Source organism: Gossypium arboreum, chromosome 12, assembly GCF_025698485.1.
Source record: "Gossypium arboreum isolate Shixiya-1 chromosome 12, ASM2569848v2, whole genome shotgun sequence".
In the NCBI taxonomy this organism is placed as follows: domain Eukaryota; kingdom Viridiplantae; phylum Streptophyta; class Magnoliopsida; order Malvales; family Malvaceae; genus Gossypium; species Gossypium arboreum.
In genome coordinates this window covers 100,794,588-100,814,653 of record NC_069081.1, presented here as the reverse complement: position 1 = coordinate 100,814,653, position 20,066 = coordinate 100,794,588, and the positions used below count along the sequence as shown (strand labels likewise).

The 20,066-nt window shown below is 30.8% G+C and overlaps 2 protein-coding genes across 3 annotated transcripts; one reads left to right on the top strand and one right to left on the bottom strand.

The window, feature by feature from the left end:
- Positions 1–1,941: 1,941 nt before the first annotated feature.
- On the bottom strand, positions 1,942–6,385 carry LOC108478787 (stemmadenine O-acetyltransferase-like). Its single transcript, XM_053022961.1, has 2 exons — positions 6,111–6,385; positions 1,942–3,220 (listed from the first exon to the last, which is right to left on the bottom strand). Exons 1-2 carry the CDS (start codon positions 6,383–6,385, stop codon positions 1,942–1,944), a joined length of 1,554 nt encoding a protein of 517 aa, XP_052878921.1.
- A 9,534-nt stretch (positions 6,386–15,919) lies between these two features.
- On the top strand, positions 15,920–18,078 carry LOC108476808 (E3 ubiquitin-protein ligase AIRP2). Of its 2 annotated transcripts, none has more exons than XM_053022541.1 (5): positions 15,920–16,238; positions 16,947–16,998; positions 17,200–17,272; positions 17,371–17,596; positions 17,679–18,078. In XM_053022541.1, exons 1-5 carry the CDS (start codon positions 16,150–16,152, stop codon positions 17,887–17,889), a joined length of 651 nt encoding a protein of 216 aa, XP_052878501.1. In that variant the 5' UTR covers positions 15,920–16,149; the 3' UTR covers positions 17,890–18,078. The 2 variants fall into 2 exon arrangements, with proteins under 2 accessions (XP_052878501.1, XP_017634636.1); XM_017779147.2 differs by having other exon boundaries at positions 16,947–17,109.
- The last annotated feature ends 1,988 nt before the right edge of the window (positions 18,079–20,066 follow it).

Sequence of the window (20,066 nt, the reverse complement as noted above, 5' to 3'; positions counted from 1 at the left end):
TTCAAAGTTAATTTGGTTTAGTAAAGATAGAACGTTGAATCAGCATCCCAGTTCGATCCCAAATTCATTAAGATAAAGTATGTTAATTATTGGTAATGTCATGTACCTAGGATGTCTTATGTGTGTGTCATTTTGAAATTGTAAATGTAAGGATGAAATGATATTGTATGGATTTAGTGAATAATAGTGATAAATGAATAAATATGGCCTTCAGTAGTGTAACTTTTGAAATTCACCATAAATTGTGGAAATTGAATTAAGGGCTGAATAAAATATGAGATTAAAGCTTGATGAGTCTAGTTTCATATAGAGGAAACAGTGCATGCAATTGGATTTTATGTTATGAGATATTTAAATTGTTGTGAGACAGAGTCTGAATGACTTCGAGATCCTCTATTCTGATTTTAGAAAATCATTAGAAATTATACAAAAATAATTATGAGTTTTAATTTATATAGTTAAAATCCTTATCGAGTCTATTTTCAAGAGGGATAGATAGGAATATCATCCGAGTCCCGAATTATGAGATAAATAATTTTTAGTGAAGAGAGGTCAGAACTATTAGACAGCAAAACAGGGTAAAATTTTAGAAATAAAATGTACTAATTGGCTAAATCAAAAATTCTGAAAATTTTATGGTAGAAAGGTATATGAGTCTAGTTTTAAGGAAAATTAACAGAACTTAATTTGGAGTTTCGTAGCTCCAGATATAATTATTTTAGTGAATGTTGCTCAAGAAGACAGTTTTGACATGAACATAAGAAAATAATAGAATTATGTGAAATTATTCTGTAAACTCCGGTAATGCTTCATAACCTTCTTCCGGGATGGTTTGGGGTTAGGGGGTGTTACAAGGGGTATAACAAATGATGCGTAATTGGAAGAAACTCAAGGCTGTTGCAAACCTGTTACAACAACAAGTGTTTGCAATTGGCAAAATGTGATAAAAAGCATATTTGGGTGAGAAAAGTCCAAACACATTTTACTTTTGAAGACCAACAATTTATTGATGCTCAAGTGAGACATAAGGTTGCATCTCATGTAGATTATATTGAAGATATGCCAAAGATCAAACATACCACATCTAGATTTCATAGAAAAAAAATACTTCTAATTATGGAAGATGTATCACCTTGAGACAATTGTGTAAGGGGAGAATAGAGTAAGAAGGAGCAAAAGAATGGAGTAGAGGGAGTAATTATGATATTGATTCTTTGTTTACTTTTAATTTTCTACTTTTACATTGATGGTGTTGTTGCTATTTACCTTTTAATTGCATTTTATTTCAAATTTGGTGTTGATTTTTATTTGGAGATGTTTTTATTGAAGAAAGAAAGTCATGGGTGTGATGGAGGTAGTGAAGAAGCTGAAGGCCAAGCAAAAGAAAGTGTGAATGTTCAGAATTCTGTTGTAATAGGAAGTGGAACAGAGCAAGGTGAAGCTAAGAAGTAGCTTTTGATGGAGAAAATCTGACTCTGCCAATTCAGTTGCAGGCCATTAATGGAGACTTTCAGAGGAGATAGAAAAATAAATTCTAGAGATGGAACTAAAGGAATCAATCTTCAACCTGATGTTGAAACTTCATATCCGAGAACCCATATTGTTTATTTTTTAAACAATTAAAGGAAGGCTAAATTTGCTAAGATGATTGGTGTCTTGGCGAAGACCATATGGTGAGGGGTGTCCCTTTTGCATCTTTGCTAAAAAAGGGGGAGGAGAAGTGGTAACTGGGAACAAGTGAGGCTTTTTCATAATTGAACAGCAAACCAAACGTTAAATACTTCCAAAATCTTCCCCCATCCATTATGTAATAATCACGATCCGTCTCCCATAATAGATACGGAAAAATATGTATATATGCAAACCTGAAATGAAAACATGCTTCAACAACAACAAAATTAAAGCTTTGACATAAACAATACAGGCACTACTTAATCCTCTTTACAAGCTTTTTGGGTTATTAACATATGCAAGCAATTCCTCATCACAATCAAATTTCGCCATTTCTTCTTCATTTAAGGTAACCCAAGCCTCTATTCCATCACCATTTATGGCGTCCGTTAAAGTAGTTACATTCTTTATTTGTCGATCTGCAGAGCCAGCCCATATGGGTTTCCCCCAACCAAAATCAGCTTCGTACATAGGAAACCTGCATAAACTTGTGAACGTTAAGGTAACCATCTCGCCTTTGCCATAACTTGTTGCCATATCCCTAAGATATTCCTGGTGAGTATATCCATTTTTTAGTTTCATCACGTACTCCTTGTTCACTGTTTTTATGGAGTCTCTTATTTGGGTAACGATGTTACTGTCCATGGATGGGATAGTCATTGCTAAGCCAGAAAGGTTTCCAAATAAAGAACCCGGCATTGGAGGCTCAATTCTCGCACGTAAATTTACCAAGTGAACAATTGCGCAAAGCGTATCTGGTCTTGATCTTGCACCAAAGGCAGTAAGGAAACGCTCCCATATGAAAGCTGATAAGGCCTCAACACGAGTCGGGCGTGTTTGGTTAGTATTCTCAGCATATTTTCTTCTAATTTCCTCCACTTTGGTGGCACAAAACACGAATCTCTTGGTTATTGTTTGTCCTTTTTTTATTAAACTAGCTCCTGGCGTGTATCCCCAAAGGTCTCGTGGTGGGAAAAGCGAGGCTGATTTGAATTCGGGGGCAATCAAATTCGTCTCTCCACGAGCAATGGCTGCCCACATATTCACAAACGAGAAAAATGAAAGGGCGTCTCCAATTTTGTGGGAAATACAAACACCAACCGCTATCCCCCCACAGTCGAAAACGTTGAATTGGATTCCAAGGGGAACTTTTTTAGCACCATGGAAATCAAAAGGAAGCAACTTGTTGAGTTCTTTGGGAATTGGATTGTTTAAAACATCTGAAAGTTGGCACTTCACTCCAACTTCCAAAAAGGGTATCCCCTCATCGTTGCAATCAACAAACAACTGGTCATCCGTTATCCGACCAGCCAGTGGGTAAAAATAGGTAAGGGCATTGGAAATGGAGTGTTTCAACCGATTGGAAACTGTGATTTTGTTGGCTTCAGTATCGCATATTTTTGGGTAGAAATAGACCAAAGCATTATAGAACGAGGCATTTAATTGATCTAGGAACGATAGTTGGTATCGACGCAGTCTATCGGCAGTCGGAGATGATGGCTTTACAATCTCTTCGGAAATCACTTGGACCTTAAGCAGCATGTTGTCCCTGTAAACAATGAATGATTAGATTTGTAATTAAGAATGAGAATTTTGTGTAACCTAATGGCTAGTTAAGTTACACTTTATATATAGTTGGCATGAGAAAGGATAGCATGAACTATAATTTTACGTCATTTTTATTTCCTAAACGAGACAAAACAAAAATCAAATGGATTTAGAAGAGACAAAAATTATGACGCCGATTGCAATTGACGCTAACCATTTGCTAGAAACGTACAAAATCAATGCTAACTAATTAATTATCAAATATTAATTCATATTTGTCTTTATGCATGTGAAAGGATAATAATTGTTCTTTTTGGTAAAAAGTCTACATCTAATTACGTTCAAATAGATATTAACTATATTATCTTTTGTTAGAAAGTATACATCTAATTATATATTAATTAAGGAGGAATCAGTGTAAAATTAACATTAATTTTTATACTATTAATATTTTAACAATTTAGTCTCATATTTTATACTCTATTTATATATCATGCATATCAAATTTAACGAGTTATTTGTTTTATGCAAAAAAATAGTCTATTGAATGAATATTTATATATACACTTTTTAGATTGTTATAATAGAGAATGGTTTGAAATTTTACATGCAATGATAAGTACAATTATATCAATAAATTCAATAATTGAATCATTAAAATATTAATCTACAAAACTTACGAAAATGTATAAAACCATTTTAATTTTATTCTAGTGTAGTGAATTCCTTCTAGAGATCATGTCCATGGGTTAGGTCGAGTCGGGCCTTGATAAAATTTTAGACTCAAGCCCGACTTGGTCCAAAAAAATGGGTTTAAATTTTTGTTCAAACTCGATCCAGATAAAAATGCTAATACTCAGGCTTGGCCCATATTAATTTTTTAAATTTTATTTTTTATATAAAAATTTTAAAAAAATATAACACACCAAATGCGCTAAAAATATTAAAATAAATGTTTCCCTACAAATTAAAAATAAATTAAAAATAGTCTTTATACTTAAATAGCACTAAGATAAGCACAACTTAACAAGCAAATACCTCTAAACCAGTAGCAAAATTAACAATAAAACAAGAGTTATACAATATCCAAACATTAACAACAAAATAGTAACAACATAATAATGAAACGGTAGAGACAAAAATTGGGAAAACAACAACAAAAATAGTATGGGGTTTTTATTAAAAACTTGAGTTTAGTCGGGCTCGGACCAAAAAACCTTCCTGAGGTCCAACCTGTTTTTTAAACAAGCTTTGTTTTCTGCCAAAATTAGTTTTCGAGCATATATTCTTACACAAACCCTCCTATTTTTCGAGCCCAACCCAGCTCATGGACAACTTTAATCCCTTTCATATTAATTATATTTTTTTGGGTAGAAAACTTACATCAAGTTATGTTTAAATAGATATTAATTATATTATTTTTGTTATATCCATAATACAAAGTTAAGGATTAAAACCATGCTATGTATGAAAAATTTTAAAATTTTAAAATAATATTTTATAAGACACGAAAAATTAATTATTATTTGCTCCAAAAGAAAGATGGAAATACCCAAATTTAGCTTCATTTAACTAAGCATAGAACCCATCAACAATTTTCGTGTCTGTTAAGTATATCTTGTATTTAGAAATTGTTAATTCTATCACTATAAGAATAAAATGAACGGAGAGAGAGGACACGTGAGACCGACGTGAAAGCAAATTAGACGACGGGATACCTCTCAACTCTCTCCTCATCATTCAAATTAACACATTGAAAGGAATTGGAAGAATTTAAATTTGATTCCAATTGAGAAGTTTAGATTATTGTTTTTAGAATTGGATTAATTAGTTGAATTAGTTAAATTGAAAATTGATTGAAGTATCCATTTAAAATAAGAAGTTGGACTTGTTGATCTGTGAATTAGTTGAATTGATTAGATAGAATAGTTGAATCGACTTTCTTTACTTTTTAAATACTTTATTTAATTGAACTAGCCGAATTGAGAATTAGTGGTCTACAAGTTCAACTTGCTTAGTTTTGAAAACCTTGATTTGGATAATTTATGGAATACAAGTTAAAAAAGCGATGTTTGCTTGAAACCGATTTTATTTTATTTAATTTATAATTAATTTTAAATTTATGATATAAAATAAATTTTACCATAAAAATACTTTATATTTAAAATAATGAAAATAACTTAAAATTCTATATAAAATTATTTTTTAATCAAATAAAAGTTATGATTATTTTTATTTACTTAAAAATAGGTAATTTACCAAAAAAAAGCCCTTTTATATCATTATTTACCAAAATGACTCGAATTTTTGATTATTTACTTGGAAAGGGCTATTTTCCCTAAAAGCGACGTGTCAACAAAACGCCCCTCTGAAAGCATTTTGCCCCAACGGTCACAAGACGGTTTGAACTCCAACGGTCAATATATATATATAAAAGGCCCCTCCCCCCTTCAAATAATTTTTTTTGTAATTTTAAAAAATTGATATATCTTTTTAAATATATACTTATTTTTAATATTTTACCATACTAATTAATTTTTTAATTATAATTATAATTTAATTTTCATCACCGATGAATCTTGATAAATTTATTTTAGATGTATTTTGACTAGATAGATAATGTATTTAAACATAGTATATAATTATGTTAAATAAGTTTTTTATAGAAATATATAATATACATAAAATATAATAATTATTTTTCATATTTTTATATCTAGATTAAATTACATTAGTAGCACTTAACTATGATTTTTAGCTATCGAATTATAAAAACTTACAAAATGATCACTCAACTATTAGTAATTTTTAAATATTTATTTTTAATATTTTACCATACTCATTTTATATTTTATAATTTTTTACTTATAAAGTTTAAAATTTTTTGTCGCCCTTCAACATCTTTAGGTATGGTTGGAATAGGCTCCAGTTCAGAAAATAATTCAACTTCTGCACCATCGAGGCCAAGCTCTTGACGTGGATCCACATCGGACTCATCATCCGACCCACTATCATCTGCAATGAACGAGGTCCCCTCGCCGATGGATGTCGTAGGAAGTACATCATTCCTTTTTCTAGATGTTTCATAACGTCTCCAATCCGATGTGGATTGCCAACCACTAGAAGTTGATGTCATTCCCCAGTACATATTTCCAGTATCAAACATCGACCCACCGAGGTGAATGTCTCATCCACCAACGGAGTGTCGTGCAGGGGTTGCGTATTCCATACTGCTACCAAACACGGGCACTTCCGTGTTTTGCCACCCACTAATGGAGTGTCGGGCAGGGGTCGTGTATTCCTCTCGAACAACATTAGATGTTGAAGTCGCAAATGCATCATTTGGCGATTAAAATTGTACATATAACTCAAGATAAGGTGATCTACTAGCAAGATGAGTCTGCACCATTGCCTCCAAGCTACGAGGAACTTTGATGTCGAATGAGTCATATCTCACGGGATCAACCGAAGTAAAAAATCGATAACTTAATAGATAAAACTTTCATTGGAATCGTTCCAAAGATTTTACGCCTAATTCTTTTACGAAGTTCTGTCAAATCTATGTTCTGGTTAAAAACCAGTCGCGCTGTGTTCTCCGATAAAAAAACAACGCCGTTCTTGGTGTCACGGACCTCGCCATCATATTAAATAACAGCACTAATACGTTCACTTATCTTCAGTTTTGATTTTACTTTAGCCTTAATTTCTCTTGATGTAACTTATGCAACCTAAAAATGAAATTTGGCTCGTTTATAGTCTAAGGCTTTTTCAGATACTACTGTAGCAAAAGACGGTCCACGTAGGAGCTTTTTTCCGTAATTTTGCTGACAGTGCATCCTTCTTGAAGCGTTTTTGACACTATTTGTTCAGAAACATCTTCTCAAAAATTATTTTTTCCGATACTACTGTAGCAAAAGAGCATCCACGTGGGAGCTTTTTTTCCATACTTTTGCTGACAATGCATCCTTCTTGAAGCGTTTTTGACATTATTTATTTAGAAACATCTTCTTAAAATTATTTTTCAGATATTACTGTAGCAAAAGAGTGTCCACGTGGGAGCTTTTTTTCGTAATTAATAGTTAATTTAATAATAAACCCTAAAAACCCTAAACTCTAATTTAATTGATTTTTTTAATTTCATAGTTAATTTAATTAATTAACCCTCAACTCTAATTTAATTAATTTTTCCCTTAAAAAATACTAAAACCTTAAACTCTAAAAACCCTAAACCACTAAACCCTAACCCTAAACCAATCAAAAACCCTAACCTTTAAAAAAGGGGCAAAACACTTCCCTAGGGGAGCATTTTGCTGACACGTCCCCTGACTTCGCGCTGACGTGGACGCGCTTTCGAAGAAAATGACCCTTTCCGGTAAATAATCAAAAAGTCGGGCCATTTCGATAAATAATGACATAAAAAGGGCTTTTTTTTAGTAAATTGCCCTTAAAATTATATTTTTAAAAATATTTTGAAATTTTATCAAATAATATTTAAAAGTCATAAAACGAAATTCATTTTGCCAAAATAAATCTAAATTTTAAAAAATTTAATATAAAAATTGCCAAATTATAATAAATAGTTTGAAAAATCCAAAATTTTAACCCAACCAAACTAATATCACCCTTTATTAAAACATCAAACAAGCAATTAAGGTACCAAATTTAATTGTAAGGCCAAAATTGATACCTTATTAAATACATTTATAAATTAAACAACTAAAATCTTGATATTTAATTACGATACAATGCTTTATACAATAAAATTATAAGCAAAATAAAATGATCTAAAAGATTTTTATAGAAAATGAAAAAAATTCTTGCACCATTCCATAAAATAGCCAAGGTTCGAGAACATTTTATTCATTTAGAAAACATTTTTATTCACCCAATTTTGAAAAGTAGGTTTCTTTAGATGACTTCATATGTCGAGCTTAATTTATAACAGACTTAAGTATGATAATATATTTTATCCTTATTCAAGTTTGTGCTGATTTAAAATATGGGATAAAATTTTTGCTAAAGTCCATTCATATTTTTTTTATAAATAGTTGACACAAATTTATTTTAGGTCTGTTCATATTTTTACATTGTTTTTGAAAAATTGTATTATTTTTAATTTGGTATTTAATAATATATTTTCATTTATTAAAATATTATATATAGGTAAAAATTTTTGAACAATTTCATTATAGGTTCGATTATATCTCGCTCTTTTTGAAACAATACTTATAACTACCAATAGCCCCTCCCCAATCCATAGATAAGATGATAACGCGCTTTAGCGCACTCGGACCCACATTCTGCATTATTGTCAATGCTCATGGCAATCGAACTAAGACTCAATAGACTTATATATAATAATTTAATAATTTGCTAATGTTTATTTATAGTACTATATATTACTATAGATTTAATTTTATGTGTTATAACTTACATAATATATATAAATAGCATAATTTAATGTATTACAAATTAATTTAGAAAATAGGTCGGGCTTGGATCTTGAATGTCCATATTTTAAACGAGCCTAACTTTTTTCCCAAACTTATTTTCCATTAGGTTCTTCAATTTATTCATAAAAGTATTTTTATCCAAATTCTCTCAAATTTCAAGTGAGTTTTCGAACTTGAGTCGATAGTTTTTCGTTTGAACAATCTCCTCTAATATTTTATAACTAAGGATCTTATCTTTCAGCATAATTTGAGAATATATATTTACTATTACTTTTAAAAGAATCAATTGAATACATTTTCTTTGAAAAAATGAGATGAATATGGCAAATTCCAACAAAATAATGATACTAAAGCAAAGTTTTAGCTTATAAATTGGCAGCTAAACTGTATTCTTTTTCTTACGTTGATGTTTAAACTTTTTTTTAAGTTTTTTTTTCTCTGAAATGGTACCTAAACTATTTCTCAAGCTTATAAATGCAACTAGTTTCTAAACCGTGACATTATTTTTGTTTTATTTTTATTTTTTACTTTTTCATTTCTTTACTTTATTTTCTTTTCTCTTTTTTTTTCCTTCCCCCTCTCTTTTTCTCCCAAAAACTCCAGCACCACTATTGTTGCCCCAATTTCACATGGATCCTCCACCAAACCATGAGAGGAATCGTGTTTAGAAACCAGTTGCATCATCTTAAACTCTAGTAGCTTTTGCATTGCTTCATTTGCGGCATCTTTAGCTCATCCATCCATCCATCACCATTAAACTCTCTGAAAAAAACACACGAGTTTAAAAGATTACAACTTCATTCAAAGAATAACTAAGTGAAAAATACAATGAGCGAAATGGCTTTTAATTACTCTATAAACATTCTATGTCAAACAACCATATTTACCAAAAGAAGTATGTCGCAGAAAAAGCTCATTGTTACGTGCAATAGAAGCAATATAACATATAAAAGGAATGAAAAATGCCAACAAATCTAACCTAAACATTAAAGATGTACATGGGTGAGTGGGAAAGTGAAGGGATAGAAGGAAGGAGTAGAAAAGTGAAAAGAAATAAACTTTGAATGTGATTGGTAGGGAGAAATGTGAGAGGAAAGAAAACACGGGGAGGTCATTTTACATCCTAATGAGAGGAGAGAAAACGAGAGAGAAGTATATGTTAGTTCAAATTATACATTTTCCAAATGTTTCATTTTCTTTCTTTACATTTTTCAACTCTACAAAACAGTGGATGAAAAGCAAATTATTTTTTCTTTCTATTTTTCTATCATTCCTACCAAACACACCTATGGAAAGAAATATATTTCCCCTCTTTCTACTTTTTTCACCCCATCAATTTTCTATCCTTCCAATTTTCCTTTCCCTCTACTGAGCAAAGCTTAAGGCTATATTTGGTTAGGTGGAAAAGTGGAAGGAAGGCAATGGTGGAGCCACTAAGAGGCTTAGGGGGTCATGCCCCCTTAAAATGGTAAAATTTCAATTTAGGCCCTTTATAATTTATGAAACTTTAAATCAATAATGATAAAATTACACTTTAACCCTCAAAAAATGATAAAAATTTAATTTAACCATTTAAAAATATAAATATATAGACTGTTAAAATGATGAATTTACATTTTTAATATCGTAAAAATATACAATTTAATTCCGCCCTACAAGAAAAAATTTGGCTCCGTCACTAAAAGAGGGAATGAAAAAAGAGAAAGAAAATAAATTTTAAGTGTACTTGGTAAGGAAGAAAAATGAGGAAAAAAAAGTAAGACTATTATTTCATATCCTAATGCATAAAAATCAATTCTTCCGAGATGAAAATGAGGTAAAAAATGAAAAGAGGTTTATATTAGTTAAAAATTATGCACTTTTCAACTCTACCCAACAATGAAGAGATACATATGAATTCAAGAAATGGTAAATGTAGTGGGCCTATTTTGCCTGGGCCCAAACCAGAAACTCAAAATACAAAAATATAAAACCAAAATAAAATAAATAAATAATATTAATGGTCCAATGTCAAAGTCCAGTCCATTTACAAATACAAATAGCCCAAATACAAAAAAAACCCTAATGACCCAACAAGCCCAAAACCTAAACTATTTTCAGCAAAGAAGAAGAAGAAGAAGAAACCCTAGCCGCATGTCTGTACCGCGCCGCCTCTCCGCGTGCAATCTGACACCCCTCTGCCACCACTGTCGACTCGCCTTCTGCCACTGTCACCTGCAAAGAAAAACGAACACGCAAGGCAGTAGAGAACAACAAAGAAAAAAATAAAAGAGTAGTAGCAAACAAAAGCAAAAAACAAAAGGAATCTTGTAATTTTGGCTATAAAAGAGGCCATAACAGACCATGTTTCTTTTTTACACGCACTAAAGAATAAAAAAACAGAAAATAAAATTTCAAAGGTGATTTTTTCTTTTTTAATCTGTTATTTATTTTTTATTTTTTAAGAAAAAGAAGAAATATATAAAGAAGATCAAATACAAAAATATATAGCAATCGCATATAGATTCAAAAAAAAGGGTGATTCTTTTATGGTTTTAATATTTTAAATCCGTTATTATATATATAATAAAATAAAAAAAAAGAACTTACCTAGGAGGCTTTGTCTCTCTCCGTCATCGGAAGTTCTCCTCGGCGCCAAAAACCTAGAATCGATTAGGGTTCAATTTGGGGTTCGTTGGAACGGATGACGCGATGGTTAAAAGAATCAAAGGTTTTTTTGTTGTTGTTTTTTAGACTTTTTTGAGAGGAGAAGGCTTTTCCTTCGAAAGAGGGTCAGAATCAGAGCTTTTGGGCTCTCCGGCCACCGTGGACGGTGGCGCTGTCATCGGCGACCAGTGGCCACCACAATGGCCTGACAACCAGACCTAGAGGGTGAAAGAGTAAGGAGAGAGCTCTCAAATTTTATTTTTTTTTTAGAAATGGTGCAGAATGATTTTTTTTTAAAAAAAAAATAGCTTTTATAGGCCTTGTGAAACGACGTCGATTAGGGGCTGATTCCAATAGCCCCAAAACGACGTCGTTTTGGCCAACCCACATCTGACTTGACCCAAAGCCTCAAGGTCCGCATGTTTTTGGACTAGGGTATAATTTCAACCCTAGTCCTTTCGCCTTTCGAATAGTTTACAATTGGGTCCAGATCCTTTTCTTTTAATTTTTAGAAATTTTACCGCATGTTTTCTATGCATTTCAATTTGGTCATTGGTTAGCTGGTCTCCAGGAGAAGGGATGTGTGTCTGAAGGATCGTGTTATTTGCCCGTTTGGTCCTTGCTGGTTTTCGCGCTTTTCATTTTAGTTCGATATTTATTTATTTTATTTTATTTTATCCTGTTAATTTGATTTGAGTGACAATTGAGTCCTTTATTCATTTTAATTCCTTATGTATTTACTTGTTAGCCTATTACTTATTTATTTATTTATTATTATTATTATTTAAAACTGTTCTCTTATTTTCTTTTTATTGGGTATCTATTTGTTTATTTTATTTTGTCATCCATTATTATATATTCATGTACTTTATTACAAATTGCACTCCAAATTTCATTTACATTTTAATTTGGTCCTTTATTTTCAATATTTTATAAACTATTTTCCTCAATATTCATTTATGTATTTATTTGTCTTTATTATATTTAAAATTGGTATTGTCATTTCATGAGCACATTTTGTCATTATTATTATTATTATTATCATTATTATTATTTATTTTATTTTTCTTTGATTGTTTATATTAGTGTTAAAATAGTATATATTATATGATTATCGACATTATGTGCATTATGAAATGTTTTATTAGTAATTTATATTATTGACGCGACATTTCATTCGTATATCATCGCTCCATTTTTACATCACCATTTTATCTCATTTCGTTAAAATCACGTCAAAAATCGTGTTTAAACATATTTATTCATAATAAGCCATTTTATATTATACCCCGAATAAGAGAAATACACCTCATTTAAATATTACACTTGTTATTATTCAAAAAAATTTCAAAATAAGGCAATATTCCATATTTGGAGATTTGAGAAGTCGTATCCTAACTTACAGGGTTTCAATTTTTCTAGTTGAGCCTAAGTGACCAAATATCCTTTTAAAATTAAAATACATGAGATTTAAATAAAAAAATAAAAGACAACATTATTCTTAAAGATTCAAGGTGTCGTGTCCTAACTTATGGGATGTGACATTTTGTTATCTTAAGATGAGAGGGTCTTTAATATTCATTTTGATTTATTCAAGAATTTTTTAAGTAAAATTAACATTAATACAAAAATGGATCGTATTTTAAACTCTTCCCAAGTTTTTAACTTTCGACACTGAGACATTAATTAATCAATTAAGTATCAATTTTGGGCGTTACGAGTGTGCTAGTCCTTCCTCGTATGTAACCGACTCTCGAACTCGTTTTCCTAAATTTTGTAGACCAAAATTGTTATTTTAGTAAATCGAAACCATTTATTAAAGCGATCAAATTACGAGATGACCCAATCACACCTTATAAAAATGATTGGTGGCGACTCCTATTTTTATATTTATTTTTTTAAATAAAAAGTCGATTTCAAAAATAATTTTGACAATAGACATTAAATTAGTTAAAGATATAATATGACCAAAGGTTCAAAGCAAAGTGCCCTTGAGGATTACAACAAGATAGAACTACATTGCAGCCTCATTGTGTCATTTGCCAGCAACGACCACACCGCATGCACTGGATTTAAATATCTTTGCACAACAACACTTTTCTCCCTTGGAAGTCTTTGCCTGCTACTTTATTACAATCTCTTGGTGCGTAACTAAGTTGAATAAACCATTGTCGTTGAAGCAGGCTAGCGAGCATATATTCACATCCTTATTAGGGAATCGTACTACAATCACTTTCAATAATTCCATATGCCTATAACCCACAAATTTTCCGTAACTTATAACTATATAAATTGAGTAGCATACTCATAAGAATCTTCCAACATAATTGAATGCAACCATTTATTAAAAAAGAACAAGAACAAGAGTTTTCTTTATTCACTATAATTTTTATTAAAGATTTAAAAACCATAAACTAAGATGTTCCTATGTCAGTACCGTAAAAGGACAAGGAGAAAATTGTAATTTACTTTTAAATACATTTACTTATTTGTACCTTTTTTAATTTATTTATTAACCATCAATAATGCATGAGACTCATATATTTACCATACATTAAATATAATTTCTAATTATTATTAATACTATTAAATATTAAATTTTTGAAGTGAATCTTTTAGGTGTCTTTACTAACCATAGTTGAAGCAAAAATACTCGACAAAACCGATAATATTAATAATAATTAAACACCAATTACAGCTAAACCACTCATTTACAACGTAAATTGTTTGCGGAAGATAAAAGCATGATTTTTTTTTAATGTAACAGATAAGAGATGATTAGTGTTACGCAAATGCTCTGTTTTCTTCAATTTTTTAAATTCATTATTTCTAAATAAAATATATCATAAACCTGAAGCTCGATTCAGATTTGGAGTCCATTATTTTTTTTTATAATTTAAAGGCAATTGCCTAATATATAGATAATTGTTTTATCATAATTTGACGGTAGTTATTTCGGTAATCAATGTGTCATTCTATAATTCAAACTTGACAATTGAGTCGAGCAAGGGATATTACAAAGTATATTAGAGACTGACAATCTCATTTCTTTTAGGTTTACCTTATTTTTTTTATATATATTATAATATAATGACCAAATTTCAATTTTGACTCATTAGCATGCTGAAACTTGAAATTTAATTTATATACTTTAATTTTTTTACATAGTTTCATCATTCTACATTAAAATCTTAAAATCTTAAATACCTCAACTTCATCATTAAAAGAAACCTTTAACTCTAACAAATCATTCATTATACCTCATTATGAATGGTTCTTTTATATTAAAAGTGTAAGAACTTACGATTTGCTCCCTATTTAGTTTGATGTTCAGTCTAATGTTTAGACTGTAATTGTTGTTTGAGCACGAGTTTAAATAGAACACAAGTGATAAGCAAAATAAGGAATGAGAGAAACAAACACAAGATTTGTTAATGGAGTTTTGATTCACCAATCTTATACTATGGAGCATTATTCAGAGAATGATTCTTACTCAACAAATTTCCAGATCACCCATTAATTTAAACCCAATCTACCTTTAGACAAAGAAGTAATTGCAGCTACAACACCAACTCCAATTGTTACAAACCACCCACCCAAAATCCTCACTTATATCAAGTATAAACTCTTTGACAAAAGTCTAGGCAAGAATACAAAAATACCAAGTAAAAGAAACACAAATAACCATACAAAAAGCACTCTAAAAGCACACCCATATATAGCACAACAGCCTATATGTAGGTTAAATTCTATATCTTCTCCAAGTAGTCTTTATAGGATAAAATTTCAATTATAATTTGAATATATCTTATTGAAATTTCTCCAATAATTATTTTAAAATAAAACTTTTTAAACCAAGTAAAATCATTAGATAAATCACCAAATAAATAGTTTAACAGATAAGAATAAACCTTATAGAACAAGGCATATCAATCTCATAGGTCCTTCATTCATCCAAATTCGACCACAATTGTTTGATACGAAATTTAATACGTTTTGAGACTTATTTATTTATAGAAAAACACTTATGAAGTCTCAAATTAAAAAACCTAACAAATAAAATTAACTAAATTGTCTCAAAATCTTGATTGATTAAGTATTTAAATAGGTGAAGATAATGATTAGACATCGAATCTTTAATTGTTTGAAATGATTAATTAACCAAATAATTAAAAAAAAAGAATGCCGCAAAGATTATAATATGATGATATAAATAATAAAGAAAACAGCTGTACTGATTATGATAATAATTCTAGTCTGATTATATATACTTTTTATGAAATAATCTGATTAACATTATTAACAAATAAATAAAGTCATGACGGATTTAAAAAAAAAAAGATAAAGAAAGATGGCAAGAAAAGCAACTTTTAAGATAAGAACAAAAGAAATAAATGTGAAATCATCATAAAATAATAACACAATTTCTTAGACGTATAAATGTAATATTCTTTGTCTAATCATACAAATTTAATCAACAAGTTCAAATACCAAATAAAACCCAAACCCAAATCCAAACCCAAACCCAAACCCAAACCCAAACTCAAACCCAAACCCAAACCCAATTATTATTTTTATTTTTATTTTCTTGTTGTATGATTATTAGCGGCATGGTTTTCTTTATAATGAGAAAAGGATAAAAAAGAGTAGGTTAAGGCAAGAGAGAAGAAAAGTCTCTTTTCTTGTTCAGTTTTCTTATACTTTCTGTTGTCTTCTGGGGGATTGGGTTCTTAGAAAGGGAAAACCCAGTTCTCTTACACTTTCTGTTGTTCATCTTTGTAGATTCTTGTATCTTGTCTAGGTTTCTTTGTTTTCTCTGTTTTTTAAAGAGATGGGGATGATGTATTATCAGTTGTCAAAGTCTTCTTATCAGGATTTTCTGAAAATACTAAAGGCTGACATACAACATGCAAATGCTTTGTAAGTTTTCTTTTCTTGGGTGTTTAATTTTCTTAAAAAATTAGTATTTTCTTTTACCTCACCATCCTTTTGAAGTTGATTGCTGACTTGTTCTTGTTGTTTCTGTTTATTAGTTGCTTGATTGGGTTGCTTTTGATGATAATGATTAAAAAGCTTAGTTTTTTAGCTGCTCTGCTAGTTGTTAAAAGAAATTATTAAAAAAAAACCGAAAAACATTCGGTTTGGAAGTTTATCTGATTCTTTTCTCTTTTATGATAATCTTTCGTTAGCTTTATGATATTATTGAATAACCAATTGCAAATTTTTTGTATATGGTTTAGTATTGTAAATTTTCAGCCTAACAATTCTTATACCAGCTAAAATCTCTCTGCCTATTTGCTGAGCTGTTGGTCGTTTGATGTTTCTCTAGCTGAAACAGCTCAAAAAGATTTCATTTGTTTGTGGTAGCATATTAATATTTGTATGTTTATGATAGGGTTTTACTTCCTTATCGTCATTCTTCTTCTGAGAGTGTTTGTCTGAACTTGATGATAGTTTGATGTTTCTTTAGCAGATAGCAACTTAAGAAGTTTCATTCATTTAATGGTAGTATGCTAATATTTGCATATTTATTAAAGGATTTTGGTCATTGTGATGCTTAATGATTGGCTTAGAATATATTGTGTCTCCATTTTAGTTCTTCTAAGAATGTGTTCTTGGGGGTTTTAGGGCTGCTGCAATTCCAAGGGCCAAGAGTGGTGCTCACCTTCAAATGAAATTGGTGTATAATCATTTGGCTCCCCTCTTTCTATTTTTGTTACAGTGGATGGATAGTTCCTGCATGTGTCTACTCCCTAGATTTCTAAACCTCTTTCACATTCTCGTATACAAGGTTCATTATAACGGCTTATTTTGTTCCCCTCTTTTACATTTATTTTCATACATATTCATATGCACCATTTGTTCATTTCCACATTGTTAGCTAAAGGTCTATACAGATGGGAGATCAAATATATCTAGACGTGGAAGGAAGGCAACAATTAGAGAGTTTTACGGTATGCATATAATCTTAGTTTGAGTGTGTTTTTTTTTTTTTCCTATAATGATTCATTCACCTTGTCATTGTCTCTCTTTGCTAATTAACTAATTTTAGGTGTTATATTACCATCTCTTCAAAGGCTCCATGGTAACTTGGGGGAGTTGGATGATGATAAGGAGGCCGGTGGGAGTTCTGCCAAGAAAAGAGTCGACTTAGATAATAGACTTGGGAATATTGATTTTGAGAGGGAAGATGAATGTGGGATTTGCTTGGAGCCTTGCACGAAAATGGTCTTACCTAATTGTTGTCATGCAATGTGCATCAAATGCTATCGCAATTGGTAACTTGAAATCTCTTGTTATTCCTCTCCAGTTTCAGTGCTTTGCAGCTTCACTCTTAACATTTTCCTTTACAAATTACAGGAACACAAAATCTGAGTCCTGTCCGTTCTGTCGAGGTAGTTTGAAAAGGGTCAACTCTGAAGATTTATGGGTGCTTACTTGCAACGATGATGTGGTTGACAATAAAACTGTCTCACAGGAGGACTTGTTGCGTTTTTACCTCTACATCAACAGCCTTCCAAAAGATTTCCCAGATGCACTTTTCTTGGTATACTACGAGTACTTAATTTGATTTGAAGTCATTGAGAAATATGGTGTACAGATAGAAAAACACGGACCATCAAATGTAAATAGAGTCTGGTAAGGAAATTCTCTCCGCTTCTTACTAGAAAGACTCAGTCCCATTTTTATGCTTTTCAGATATTAATGAACATCAGTGTAAGAAATCCCCAATTATTAATGGAAGTTGTAATTTCTGAAACCTCAAGTCTGCTATTCCTTCTTGTTGAAACTAATAGGACATGAAATGGACTAATTTCTTAGCCAAAGCCATCTTGAATCTACTTTGGTCTTTCTTTTTGAAGAGTTTGATGACTGGTTGAGAAGTACGTGTGACACAGGTGGCTATTTTTAAGGTTGTATTGCAGGACATAGATAATACAGAGGGAGAGCAAATTTGAATGTATTTCTATGCAATTAGTGACACAATTGAGCCTCACGTAAATAGAAAATAGAACAAAGAGGGCAAGAGATGTACCGCCATATTATCTAATGGTGTGGTGGTGGTGCTTCTTAAAAACGAAATATATGATTGTTGTTGATTAAGGTTTCAATGAATGGAAATTATTGATTGATCAACAAAATACGCTTTTGTTCCATGTAAGAAAGAGAAGTGGGCTTTTGTTCCATGTAAGAAAGAGAAGTGGGTGGGAGAAGAGAGCTTGAATTGAATGCTCCAAAGTCTTTTTATCTATGTTCATATATTTTAGCACTTGATTCATTGAAGTTAATTATCATAGTTTTTTACATGCTTGAATTCAAGGCATTGCTTCTGCAAATAACTTTGAGACTGGGATCTGTTAAAAACGTATGGATTAGATTTTCTATCGTTTGTACTTCTATATTTAAGTTGAGTTTTCGGCTTAATAAGAATTGATTTAGAGTTGAATGTTTCATGTGGTAGGCTTTTACTATTCTCGAATCTGTTTATGCATAAATATTTATCAATATTATAGAGCATCTTAATGTATCAATACCATAATATATGCATAAATAAATAGAGAGATGATACATTTCATGATATCATGTATCATATGATATGTGAATCGATAAAGCATATTAAGTCATTTATACATCCAGCCATCGACAACATGCAAAAGTGCATGTATTACAAATCTTTTTCTTTGGATGACTGTTAATTATGAATATACCTTATATCTAGTGAGACAAAAATTTTAGTTATATAAGAAGAGCATAATCTTCAATGGAAGTATCCCTTCAAATGTAATTAATTAAACAGTGTCATTAAGATAATGCATTCCAATATTACGATCGCATTTTCTTTTTTGAAGTAAATCCATTAGATTATGTTAATTTTAAAATATCAATGTTTTCTTTAAAAATTCACGTGTATGAATTAATTTTTTTTTATTTAATTCCATCACATGTCATGAAATTACTTTAGTTTTGTGAGGTGCACGTTTCATTATCCTCATGCAATCATTTCCCACATGCTTTCATATGGATATGAAATTTGGCTTCAGGCTAGGGATAAGGACAAAAAAACAAAAATCATATAATTGCTTCAGATAGGAGGAGAAGAAATACCATTCTCCAACTACAATTGGGGTGAAGATCCTACAAGTATTAAAACCTTAGCATAGTCTCTTTTTGCTGCCATTTACAACGACGAAGTGGCGTTGAAACTAATTGATATCTCATGTGATTTCAAGCGGTTTGGTGAGGATAGTGCTCCATATTTACGTCAACCCTTCTCCGAAATGAAAATATAAAGAGTTATTCGTAGATGTTATTGGAAATATACTATTGCAAAATAAAATAGTTAGTACTGGCATAATAAATTGAGTGTAAATTAATAAAATAATCACTTTGTCGTAGAAAAATTACTGCCTTAGAAGCAAATTCATCTTGATATGTGTAATCGTGTAGTGAATGTCGCCCCCCAAGATTAACACAATATTTTAATATCCGTACACCCGAATAAAGAAGGTAAAACGCAATTGGTATTGCTCTTCTCAAAAGTATTCGAAAAAATAGACGGCAAGCTAAAGCTGAAAGCTTGGTCAAAAATTCAATCGAAAAAGTTTTGTGAACAGAAAATAGACGAGCTATGAAAGACAGAGAAAAGATTGTTGTTTGCTTCTTGTTGTAAAAATTGAGGAGAATGATCAGCTATTTATACTATTTTCTGAAGGGGCAAATTGGTAAAATAGCATTGTCAGTTTTCAA

Coding starts and splice junctions, on each gene's coding strand:
- LOC108476808 (XM_017779147.2), top strand. CDS start 16,150: ATGGGGATGATGTATTATCAGTTGTCAAAGTCTTCTTATCAGGATTTT. Junction 17,110..17,199: donor TTCACATTCTCGTATACAAG/GTTCATTATAAC, acceptor CCACATTGTTAG/CTAAAGGTCTATACAGATGG. Junction 17,597..17,678: donor ATCAAATGCTATCGCAATTG/GTAACTTGAAAT, acceptor TACAAATTACAG/GAACACAAAATCTGAGTCCT.
- LOC108478787 (XM_053022961.1), bottom strand. CDS start 6,385: ATGTTTGATACTGGAAATATGTACTGGGGAATGACATCAACTTCTAGT. Junction 3,221..6,110: donor ATACCTAAAGATGTTGAAGG/GCGACAAAAAAT, acceptor CATTGTTTACAG/GGACAACATGCTGCTTAAGG.